We start from the raw sequence: 12,691 nt of genomic DNA on the forward strand, positions 1-12,691 counted from the left end.
AAGGTTGAGAACCACTGTTTTAGATCAACATGAGGGTACAAACCATTAGGTTCTGTAATTTACACAAGATAGGTAAAAATCAGAGTTCCTACGCCCAGAATTAATGATTTTTTAGATGATATCTGATTTATAATCTGTAGTAACTTCCAGTTCTGTCATCACTTTGTGTTTGAATACTAACAAGTAGGCACATTGCAAAATTCCTTATATATATATATATATTTTTTTTAAATGAGCATTTGTTACAAACCAAGCACTAGACTAGGGAGTATTCTAGAGAACAAAGTCCTATCCTCTTGGACTTGTATTCTAGTCCTTATTCTATTGTAGATCTATCAATCTATCTTATCTTGATAGATTTTAACCACAAACTGAATCAGGGTAGTTTTGTGTACTATACTTTTAAAAACTTTAGTGAAATTGAACCTATGTTTTCTTCAAGTTGTTCGATATTCACTGGCAGCTAAAATCCAATATACAAAGACAGTTTTGGCATAGATACAGCAGAACCTCTGTATGTTGACCACCCAAGGGACTGTAACTGGTCAACATACAGAGAAGGTCAACATAAGAAATAATAAGAAATTAGGCCCGCTGTACTGATGTGCACCTCTGGTGCATGTCCGGTCTGCGAAAATTAGGTCAACTTAAGGAGGTGGTTAGTATAGAGAGGTGATCAACTGTCGAGGTGCTGCTGTAATTTAGAAGAGATAAATACCAGGCCAATTGTAGCATCTGTTCTTTTCAGGGTGGTTGTTTTTGTCTTATTTTATTTTGGTTATGTGAAATACAAGTGTTTTTGTACTGGTTGTTAGTCTGACTAGTTTATCATTTAGTTGCCTTTGAATGTTAGTTATTTTTGCTGTACAGAGAGATCCAGTCTTGTTAAGTGAATATTCGGTTTTGTTTTTGAAAACTTTCCATAATCAAATTTTCAATAAGTATTATGCTATCAGAATTCTGTAGTTATCTCAAAACTTGAAGTGACTACTAAAACTCAGTTTAAAGATTTATATATTTAATGTGAATTTCTCTAGTGATATGTAAAGTCAAGTTCCAAGACATTTACCTACAACTTCAATTTGTGGTAGATCCTTAAAAATAGATTTTCCAGGCCAGAGACAGTGGCTCCCGTCTATTTATTCTAGCACAATTACTTTGGAAGACAAAGTGGGGAGGATTGCTTGAGGCCAAGCGTTTGAGAACAGGTGGAGGAAGCACCTCAGAGCAAGACCCTGTCTCTATAAAAAAAAGAATAGAAAAATCAGCTGGGTGCATTGGTCCCTACCTATAGTCCCAGCTACCTGGGCAGATGAGACAGGATTGCTTGAGTCTAGGAGTTTCAGGCTGCAGTGAGCTATGATGACACCGCTGCACTCTAGCCTGTGCGACAGAGCAAGACACTGTCTCAAAAACATACAAAACCAAACAAAATAATAGGCTCCCCGAAATACTCTTGATCTGAAATTGGGGAAATGAAGAATGTATTTTTTTTTTAATTCCATGCTAGTAAACATTCAGTGTTTTTACTCCTAGAGTGACTTAACCTATGATTTTGACCAACTGAAACATCTCAGAAGAAAAGTGTTAGCAGATAGCCAGTACTACATGGTCAAACAGTGCGTTTGTTAGGTGATGTGAGGTAGTAGGTGTTTTTGTACCTCATAAAATTGTCACCCCCTCCCCCCGCCTTTTTTTAAAGATAGAGTCTTATTTGGTCATCCAGGTTAGGGTGCAATGGCCTCAGCTTGGTTCATAGCAACCTCAAACTCCTGGATTTAAATGATCCTCCTGTCTCAGCCTTGTAAGTAGCTGGGGCTACAGGAATCCACACGATGCCTGGCTAATTTTTTTACTTTTAGTAGAGATGGGGTCTCACTCTTGCTCAGGCTGGTCTCAAACTTCTGAGTTAAAGAGATCTTTCCACCTCAGCTTGCCAGACTGCTAGGATTACAGGCCTTGTGCCTGGCCTTATAAAATTCCTTTTTTGAATGTTGAGTCATGATCATGTTGCTGGCAGGAAGGATGTGGAATAAAAAACCTTTAATATTCTGCTTTGTTTTATTGGCCATTTTTCTTTTTTTTTTTTTTTTTTTTGGCCAGGGCTGGGTTTGAACCCGCCACCTCTGGCATATGGGACCGGCGCCCTACTCCTTGAGCCACAGGCGCCGCCCCCATTTTTCTTTTTGGCATTTCATTTATTCCAGTATAGTGCTGATTGCTAAGTTTAAGTGTTTGTGCTAGTTTGCGCTTTGTTTTTTTTTTTTTTTTTTTTATAGAGACAGAGTCTCACTTTATGGCCCTCGGTAGAGTGCCATGGCATCACACAGCTCACAGCAACCTCCAACTCCTGGGCTTAAGCAATTCTCTTGCCTTAGCCTCCCGAGTAGCTGGGACTACAGGCACCTGCCACAACGCCCAGCTATTTTTTGGTTGCAGTTCAGCCTGGGCCGGGTTTGAACCCGCCACCCTCGGCATATGGGGCTGGCGCCTTACAGACTGAGCCACAGACGCCGCCCTGCACTTTGTTTTTAAATAAGGTTATAAATTTGTTATGCACATTTTGTTTTGTTTGGCAAGGTATGTCTTAACAGCTCCAGTATTTGCCATATGTAAAGACATTTTAGAATTTCGTAGGTAATTTTAAAAGGAAATGCAGATGATTTTTCATGCTAAAATGGTTGTAAGATTTTGAAAAATATTTATAACTTGTAGTGTCTGAATACTTCTTACACAGAACTTTTGAATTAAAACTATAAACTAATTGCATATTTATTTATTTATTTATTTTTTGTTATTATTTTTTTTTTTTTGTAGAGACAGAGTCTCACTGTACCGCCCTCGGTAGAGTGCCGTGGCGTCACACGGCTCACAGCAACCTCTAACTCTTGGGCTTAGGTGATTCTCCTGCCTCAGCCTCCCTAGCAGCTGGGACTACAGGTGCCCGCCACAACGCCCGGCTATTTTTCTGTTGCAGTTTGGCCGGGGCTGGGTCCGAACCTGCCACCCTCGGCATATGGGGCCGGCGCCCTACTCACTGAGCCACCGGCGCTGCCCTGCATATTTATTTAAGAAAAAACAACCCTGCCTGGCCAGGTGCAATAGTTCATACCTGTAATCCTAATGCTAGGGGAGGCTGAAACTGGAGGATCACTTATCTAAGGAATTCTAGACCAGCCTGAACAAGAGTCAGATCCCACCCGACAAAAGCAGAAAAGTCAGCTGGGTATACGTGGGGAGGAGCTGTAGTCCCAGCTATTCTGGAGACTGAGGCAGGAGGATCACTTGAGCCCAGGAGCTTGAGGGGTAACAGCAAATTCTGTCTTTTTTTTTTTTTTTAAAGAATATATAAAGTAAAAACTAAGGAAGTCTGTCTCAAATGCCACCTTTCCCCAGTCCCATTCCCAAGGAATAACTGTTTCATGTATTTTATTTCCGGGATGTGTATGTGTGTGTGTAAATAACCTTTTCAAAATGAAACTTCTAGTGTGTCAATAAAATAACTTTTAACAAATGCACCTTAATGCAACTTCAATATTATTCATTTCTCTATCTAGGATAAGGTAAGCACTCAGTTAATATTAATTGATTTGAATTCTGGTGTCTTTTATTTCTGTAGATTGCTTTCTGCCTTCAAAGCCTGTAAACTCATGTTTCATATTAGATTTTATAATTTTTTTTTAAGAAAAGGTAATTTGCTACATCCTGAATCTTCTGAGGCAGTCTTATATGCCTTTCATGGCATTTGTGTCTTAAAGATATCCTTTATAGATAGAGTGACCATATAATTTGTTGTCTAATATGGGGCACCTTGAGAGTGAAGGAGGCTGCTAATAATTTTGCTAAGATGACAGGCATAAACAGACTATCTGAGGCAAACTAAGATATGTGGTCATCCTATTTACAGACTTCAGGTTTTTATTTGTTTTGGTTAGTTTTATTTTTATATTATTTTGTTGAATAAACTGGGAGTCTCTTTTGGAAAGACAAACTATCAGTGATTTTAATAGAGGAAAATGGTTCAAATCCCCAGACCTTGATCAGTTGTTTAACCAAATCACTTTATAGATCGCTTTTTGGCCTTTTGGCTAAGATCAAGTGCAAATCACTTTATAGAATCAGTGTATTGTTGTGTAAGTCAAAAGGTGTATCAGTGTAAGTCAAAATATCATGAAGAGTAAGGAGTTGGGTTAAGAGTTATTATCACAGTTTATGAATTTTAGCACTGGTATCTGTAACTGATTTCTGTTTAGCAAAGCAGCTCATGTCTGTCACAACCTGTGGGCCAATTCAGATTTGTTTTTATTTTATTAACATTATGTTAATAAAATTACATAACTTTAACATTATGCATATTATCTCAGTAAATTTATAAAAAATTTATAAATATTTATGCATAAAGTTAACATGCATAAATATTATCTCAGTAAATTTAAAGATAAAAATTCTAGTTTTTTAAAGAAGTCATATATGTTCAAAAATTAGATTCTTTTGTGGAAGAAAAGGTTTTCTTTATATTGTTTCACTCTTCACCTATTGTCAAAGTAATAATTGAGTACACTTTACTTTTGTGGTTAGGCATAATAAAACCAGTACTTTTATGAATACTTCATGTCGGATTTTGTTGTCTTATCTATTTTCCACACTGTTTTATCACTTGTTTTGTCTTTTGCTCTTTTAAATTTTCATTCCTTATTATCTTCTTAAGAGTTCATCAACTATCTGTCTGTTTTTCTTTTTAAAAGGGGTGTTAAGGGCGGCGCCTGTGTCTCAGTGAGTAGGGCGCTGGCCCCATATGCCGAGGGTGGCGGGTTCAAACCCATCCCCGGCCAAACTGCAACAACAACAACAACAACAACAACAACAACAAAAATAGCCGGACGTTGTGGCGGGCGCCTGTAGTCCCAGCTGCTTGGGAGGCTGAGGCAAGAGAATCGTGTAAGCCCAAGAGTTAAAGGTTGCTGTGAGCCGTGTGACGCCACGGCACTCTACCCGAGGGCGGTACAGTGAGACTCTGTCTCTACAAAAAAAAAAGGGGGGGGTGTTAAATACACTTTAACTTATGCTTGTATCCTTTATTTGATTGTACATCTCTATGAAAATTGCATGTGATTCATAGAGTTACCTAGTTATTCATTCATTTTGTTTTTATCCATTAAATACTCATTTAGTATTCCATATGTTAGGCAGTATGTAGGGCCTAGCAATATGGTTATGAATCCTGGTTAAATAATAAGGCTCTAAATTATAAAGGGGAGTTAGAATACCTACTGCTTTGTTACTTTATAGATATTATTTCATTTCATCTGTCCAGTAATCTTGAGTCGTTCGTTTTTGTTTTATTTTTTCTTTTCTTTTTTTGCAGTTTTTGGCCAGGGCTGGGTTTGAACCCGCCACCTCAGGTATATGGGGCCAGTGCTCTACTCCTTTGAGCCACAGGTACCACCCAAGTCGTTTGTTATTATACCCATCATAGGGATGAGAAAATGGAGGTAGAGAATGTAACTTGATTAGATCACACAGGTAATTTGTTAGGAAATTATAGATTCAGGTTCTATAAAAAGTAGATCAGTTCCTGGGTGGCGCCTGTGGCTCAGTGAGTAGGGTGCCGGCCCCATATACCGAGGGTGGTGGGTTCAAACCCAGCCCCGGCCAAACTGCAACAACAAAAAAAAAAATAGCCGGGCGTTGTGGCGGGCACCTGTTAGTCCCAGCTGCTTGGGAGGCTGAGGCAAGAGAATCACATAAGCCCAAGAGCTGGAGGTTGCTGTGAGCCATGTGACACCACGGCACTCTACCCAGAGCAGTAAAGTGAGACTCTGTCTCTACGAAAAAAAAAAAAGTAGATCAGTTCCTAAAGCTTGTGCTCATTTTCACCACATGAAGCCTCCCCAGGCCATTTTTTAAAATTACATTTTAGTGACCTTATGTCATGAACCCTTTCAAATACTGTGTTTTAATAGAAAAGTATAATGGATTTGAAGTCTGAGAACTAGGTTGGAATTCCAACTTTAAAAAAATTTCAGCTAGATGATTTAGGTAAACACTTTTAAAATATCTGTCTGCCTCACTATACTGTGATGGTGAAATGAGAACGCTTGCAGTGTGTCTAGCAGAACCCCTAACCCTGAAAGAAATAGTAATATTATTATGCATCCCTGATGTCAGAACTGCTCATTTAGGACTACAGAAAAATCTTTACCTTTTTTTTTTTTTATTGTTGGGGATTCATTGAGGGTACAATAAGCCAGGTAAATCTTTACCTTTTTAGGGCATTCTTGGGGTACTGAGCAGCTGGTGACGTAGCCATTAACTTGTTGATATTACAATAGAGAACCTGATTTGAAGCCTTATGTTATCAGGACGTTGACTTAAATGGAAAATAGCTTCCCAAAGGTACAGTGGAGGAAAATGTTTAATATTACGCTCAGTTTGATGGACCTTTTTGAATCGATAATCAATGGTAGAAGTGATTAATTACAGAAATTCTCTGCATCTCTAAATTCTCTTCTTCCTTTAGTGGAAGTAGATAAACTACAGGGACCGTGGGGATTATAAATGTGTCCAAATTTTCAGTAATCCAAGGAAATCAGTGTTAGTATGCTTCACATAAAATGGTTTAATTACTATTTCTGGTTTCTTTAGTATACTTTTTTTCATAATTAAAACACTTTTAAGTCTTTTGGTAGGAAGACAAAATGTTAGTTGTCTAAAAACTTAATTTGCTAACTTAAATTTCTAAGGAACAGAAGAGCCATTAAGTTGGGCATAGTACTTTTTTTTCTTTTAATTTGCCACTTGCTGCTTATGTACCTACTTTTCCTCTGTATAGTTACAGATTTTTCTCTTATGATTCCTTTACTTGATTATTGATGTCAGACTCACAGCATGGTAACTTTCTATTCTCTCTTTTCCTTACCTTTACGGAAGATCAGTACCACACTTGCTTTTTTCCAGTCTTCTGGTATCTCTCCAGTTCTTGAATTTTCAAAAATAATTGTAAGTGATTCAATTGTAAGTATGCCCTATACTTCTTTCAGTGGATGAAAGCTTACCTGTGATGCATGTCATCTCACATTTCTAATTGTGAACATAAACTTTTCAGTTCTCTCATGTTTAATCTAAATGACATTCTTGCAAAGTTTTCATTACTTTAATTACAGGATGTGTGTTTTGCTAATTTTAAAAAGTCTAGTTTATCCAAATTCATGCCATTTATTTTTTCATTAGGAGGATTGTTTTCTTTGGTGATTTTCCTTTGTTAAAGTTTTAAGCTGTCGTTATTCTCCTTTACAGTTCTACTACTGGTAACTTTTTCTTGTTATTCTGAATTTTTCTATGAGACTTAATGCAGAATAATTTATTTCAATTTTTTTCTTTTTCTCTTTTTGCAACGTACTTTTATTGTATACTATTTTGTTCCATATCAGAGAAAGTGCTGCATATAGGGCACTTGGCCCTTCGAGTTTTCACTGTGAAAAATTATTTGATATGAAAATAATTACTTATTTGTGAATTTTCAGTGTTATTAGCTTTCTTAATGCTACCTTATTATCAGTTCCTCAAATCAGCCATAAATTTCTTAATTTCCTGATTCTGATCTTAAACAACCTTTGACCCCCTTTATCTCTGCTATTCATACTCTTCCTCTGTTAGCAAGAATTACTTCAAAAGCTCTTAGCCTCAAAAATTGCCTCCTGGACCATTTTACTAAGGGAGTGCCTCTCCAAAGCAGTGATGGTTCATACATACTTCACACAGTTTTAAAGATTTCCCTTGCCACTACTCTTCTTTTTTATGGGGAAGTGAAACATTGGGCTGTGTGTATAGTGTTTAATGTCCCACTTAAAATCATTAGTAAGAACCGACTTAATTTTGTTGATATTTACTAGCTTTTAAGTGCCTTCTGAGAAAAATGGTAAGACTCAACATAAGTAGTGGGAAGGTACTGGAGAGTACTGATACACAGTTCTGAGGCCGTTCGATACTCCTGCCAGTCTAGATATTATTTCAGAAATTTCCTTTAAATTGGCCCAGATGTCTATGTTTCTCTTTCTCTCTCTGCATATGGTAAATTGTAAATTAATAAAAGTATTTTTGAAAACTACAGACTATTTTGTTTTAGCATATTTACCACATAAGTGGTTTTTCTTTACATAGATTTCTGAATTTTATGGTTAGATTGAGCCTTAATTTCTGTTGAATTTTTTCTAATTTAGTATCTTGTTACATCAAAGACCATTTTATCTTTATTTTTCTGTAATTATTGTGTTAAATTTAGACTCGAAATGAATTCATGCAGAAATCATCAAATTATAGAACTGTGCACATCAATATTATAAATTACATCAATATAGTAAATCAGGGCGCAGCCCTGATTGCTGGTAGTGTAACATCATCACTTCAGTTAATACTGAAGGACAAGTACAAAAAAGGAAAGATCGGCCGGGTATGGTGGCTCATCCCTGTAATCCTGGCACTCTGGGAGGCTGAGGCAGGTAGATTGCTTGAGCTCAGGACTTTGAGACCAGCCTGTGCAAAAGTGAGACCCTCATCTCTACTGAAAAGAGAAAAACTGAGGCAAGAGGATCGCTTGAGCCCAAGAGTTGGAGGTTGCTGTGAGCTATGATGCCATAGCACTCTACCCAGGGCGACAGCTTGAGACTCTGTCTCAAATAAAAAAAAAAGCTAGACATGAAGAAAAGGAGTGAGGGAGCAGAGACAAGGAAGGAAAAAGAGAACAGAAACGAGAAATCTCAGGACAAGAGGTCCTGGGGAAGACTGACAGGATAGCACCTGCAGTTGCCAGACGTTACAACGCATTCATTCAACCTGAGCTGGCGCTAGAGAAGTCACTCTGTTAAATATTTTTTTGTAGAGACAGAGTCTCACTTTATGGCCCTTGGCAGAGTGCCATGGCCTCACACAGCTCACAGCAACCTCCAACTCATGGGCTTAAGCGACTCTCTTGCCTCAGCCTCCCGAGTAGCTGGGACTACAGGCCCCCGCCACAACGCCCAGCCATTCTTTTTTGGTTGCAGTTCAGCCGGGGCCAGGTTTGAACCCGCCACCCTCGGTATATGGGGCCGGCGCCCTACCTACTGAGCCACAGGCGCCGCCCTCACTCTGTTAAATATTTAATTATGATAAAATGCAATAAATGTTAGGGCAAGTATAGAGCACTAGTTGTTTTCAAAAGCTGCTATTAGAAGTTTGAAGTCACACTTTGCCTTAGAGGGTCTGCCCTGTTCTCAGTTCTTTTCAAGGGAAGACACACCACCCTCAGCATTGTAAAGGACTATGTTCTTAGCCTTGTTTAAAAACAAAAACTCCCATTAAGAAAGATTAATATGATTAAGCATAGTGCTGCCTTAGTGTTCTAAATGTTGAATTGGAAGAGGAACAGTTAATACTTTAAGATAATTTTCATGAATTGGTTCTACTTTAGGAGGTGATGAGTTTCTCTTCTCATGAAATAGTCAAGCAAAGACTAGATGACTTTCAAAGATGTACAATTAACTTCTGTGAGTGAGAGTTTGGATTAGGTGACTTTGATGTGCTGTGAGTCAGAATTTATAGCCAGACTTGTACTTCTAGTGCATTCTTCCTGTTAGATTTGGAGAAGCAGCTTAATTGCTATTAACTAGTTGCCTTGTTGCTGATCAATCTGTACATTAGTTATTTTATTGATTGCAGATGGGGCAAATGTATGTATAGATTTTCTTTTTAAGCATATCAAAAATGTGTAGGTTACTGTGCCAGGGCACTTAGGCTAGTTCTGGGATTTTAAGCTGATAACTGTCAGTACAAATCTCCCAGTATACATTAACAAAAGAAAAATGGGTTGGTGAGCAGGTCATTGACTAGACATTATGAAGTGTGGAGTTTACCCTAAAGATAAAGAAAAGCTGTGGGAGGCCACCTACAGCAACTCAGAGAAGAGAGCCAGGGGAGGTTCTTAGGTTCCACCAACATCAAAGGGTTGTTCTTGAAGAATTAATTTAGGTGGGGTTCAGATAGTAGTAATTTAAGTCTAATTTGTTTTCATTTATTCACTGGAGGATTTTTAATCTAATGGTGATTTGTTTGTTCAAAGGGACATGTTAACTAGATTTTTCAATGGGAGTTCTAAGAGGATGCAGAAGAGGGAAAATTCTTAAAAGATGCTTTACTTGTTCTTCATGTATGAATATGCCGCTGACCTTTTTATTATAAATATTTAGCAAAAACAATGCATCTGACTGATTTTAACTGGGTCTTGATAGTTAAATTATTGATAATTATATTACTATGTGAAACAAAACAAAACCAAGCCAGTCTTTCTAATATTTTTATAATACAGTAGCATGGAAAGAAATTGCTTTCTTCTTTCATAGTGTAATACTGTAGTAGCTGTGAAGTGAGATATATTTATCCTTCCTTTTCTGTAACTTTTATTCCTATGCTGTACATATTAAATGTTTCTAATAGAATGGGCTAGGTTATCTTTAAAAATGTATTCAAAAGATGCTTAATGATACTTTTATAAATATATCTGGGTTTTGGATATATTATTTATGATTTTTTCTTCTTAAACTTTGTTTTTATACACAACACATCTTACGGAGAAGGGTCTTTTATACTCATATCAAGCATTTTCTTGACATGTTTGTAAATAAGAGTAGATTTATTGCATTGGAATTTGAAAAATATGTTAAGTTGTTTTTGCTGTGGTCTTAGTAGGACCAAGGGTTTTAAGGTTTTTGTTCAGAATTTGAATTTTAGTTTGGGTACAACAACAATAGTCCTGTGAATAGTAGTAATTGATAGTGTTTTTTCTTTTTTTTTTTTTTTTTGAGACAGAGTCTCATTTTGTCGCCCTTGGTAGAGTGCGGAGGCATCACAGCTCACAGCAACCGCCAGCCTTGGGCTTAGGCAATTCTCTTGTCTCAGCTTCCCAGCTGGGACTACAGGTGCCTGCCACAACACCCAGCTATTTTTTGTTGCAGTTTGGCCAGGGCCGGGTTGGAACCCACCACCCTCAGTATATGGGGCCAGCGCCCTACTCACTGAGCCATAGGCACAGCCCAGTAATTGATGGTGTTACCAGTTGTCGTCTTTGGTAGAGGTAGTAGCTGCCCCACCAATAGGAGGAGGAGGACGCTTGTATTTGGCAGGTAAGAAAAGAGAAGGTTAGAGAGCCACAGTATCTTATTAGTGCTGAGCTGAAGTTGGAAACCAAGTTTGTCAGCTCTTTGTTGTTCCTGTAATACTATACCATGTCAATTTGGTGTTTTGAGATAATGGGCAAGAAAGTGCTTTAACAATGGTAAAGTGTTATATATGCAAAGATGAGGTGTTGCTGTAATATAAAGTGAACTTTGGCCCTAGTTCACTAAAATAGGAATGTGAAAATGATGAGCATGCTTTGACCAAAGATAGGAAAGATCTGACAAGTGAATGTTAAGTGTGAGATGGGTTTGTTGAACAAATGTATTTCATCCACTTAGGACAGAATTTTGTGGTTGGGTTGGGAGATTGGCCATGATGGTTGCTGACTCTTACTCCCCTGCTTAACTGGGTGGTGACTGGACGTGTAAGTGTGGCAAGCTGGTAGTCTTCTTCTCTCCAACTGCTTTGTCTTTTACACCCAGGATTGATTTGTTTTTTTGGTCAGAGATGATTAAGAACACAAAAGTTTCTTTTAGGTAAAATTAAAACATAGGAATTTCCATGCTCTTAAAGCTTAAAATTTTAAGTGTATAAGAAGTAGGACATGCAGGGCTGGGCATGGTGGCTCACGCCTGTAATCCTAGCACTCTGGGAGGCCAAGGCAGGTGATCACTTGATCTCAGGAGTTTGAGACCCCATGTGGGTACCTGTAGTCCCATCTACTCGAGAGGCTGAGGCAGGAGGATAGCTGGAGTCCAGGAGTCTGAAGTTGCTGGGAGCTAGATCGACACCATTGCATTCAACCCAGGGCAACAGCCTGCGACTTGTCTTAAAAAAAAAGAAAAGAAAAGAAAAGAAAAAGTAGTACATGCAAATACTGGACTTTTAAACTGAGAAATAAATGGACTCTTTAAATAAGTAAACATTTATACCAAGTCCGGAGTGTAGTATTCATGCGAAAGGTGAAAGTTAAGTAGGAAACTTGATTAGGAGAGAAGTATTGTCACTTTGTCACTTTCACTTCTAAGTCTTCTTAGACGAGGTAAGAATTCGGAGGGTTGGGCGGCGCCTGTGGCTCAGTGAGTAGGGTGCCGGCCCATATACCGAGGGTGGTGGGTTCAAACCCAGGCCTGGGCAAACTGCAACCAAAAACCGTGTGACGCCACAGCACTCTACCGAGGCCAGTAAAGTGAGACTCTGTCTCTACAAAAAAAAAAAAAAAAAAGAATTCGGAGGGTTTTTTTTTTCTTTTCTCTTTAGTAAGGGAGGATGAAGGAAAACTTCAGGATTTGATGGGGGTAGATTAAAGCATGGGGGAACTAAACACTGAGAATATGAAATTAAGATTAAAGGAATGTTTCTATGGTGGTGATTGGGAGCCAGTTATGGGATTTGGGGGAGAATAAAAGTAATTTTATTTTATTTTTTATTTATTTATATTTCTTTACAGACAGAGTCTCATTTTCTCACCCTTGGTAGAGTGCTGTAGCATCACAGCTCACAGCAACCTTCATCTCTGGGGCTTAAGCGATTCTCTTGC

At 38.2% G+C, this 12,691-nt stretch overlaps 1 protein-coding gene across 13 annotated transcripts in view; it reads left to right on the top strand.

Moving 5' to 3' along the window:
• The window catches only part of OSBPL9 (oxysterol binding protein like 9), a 222,440-nt gene that overhangs the window by 160,057 nt on the left and 49,692 nt on the right, over positions 1 to 12,691 (top strand). For 3 of the 13 annotated variants that reach the window (XM_053576466.1, XM_053576468.1, XM_053576469.1), the window contains exon 5: positions 6,931 to 6,999. The exons of the other annotated variants lie outside the window; for them this stretch is intronic. In XM_053576466.1, coding sequence (XP_053432441.1) covers positions 6,931 to 6,999 — 69 coding nt within the window. The remainder of the gene's footprint in view (positions 1 to 6,930; positions 7,000 to 12,691) is intronic. 13 annotated transcript variants of the gene reach the window in all.

Source organism: Nycticebus coucang, chromosome 22 (assembly GCF_027406575.1).
Source record: "Nycticebus coucang isolate mNycCou1 chromosome 22, mNycCou1.pri, whole genome shotgun sequence".
Lineage (NCBI taxonomy): Eukaryota > Metazoa > Chordata > Mammalia > Primates > Lorisidae > Nycticebus > Nycticebus coucang.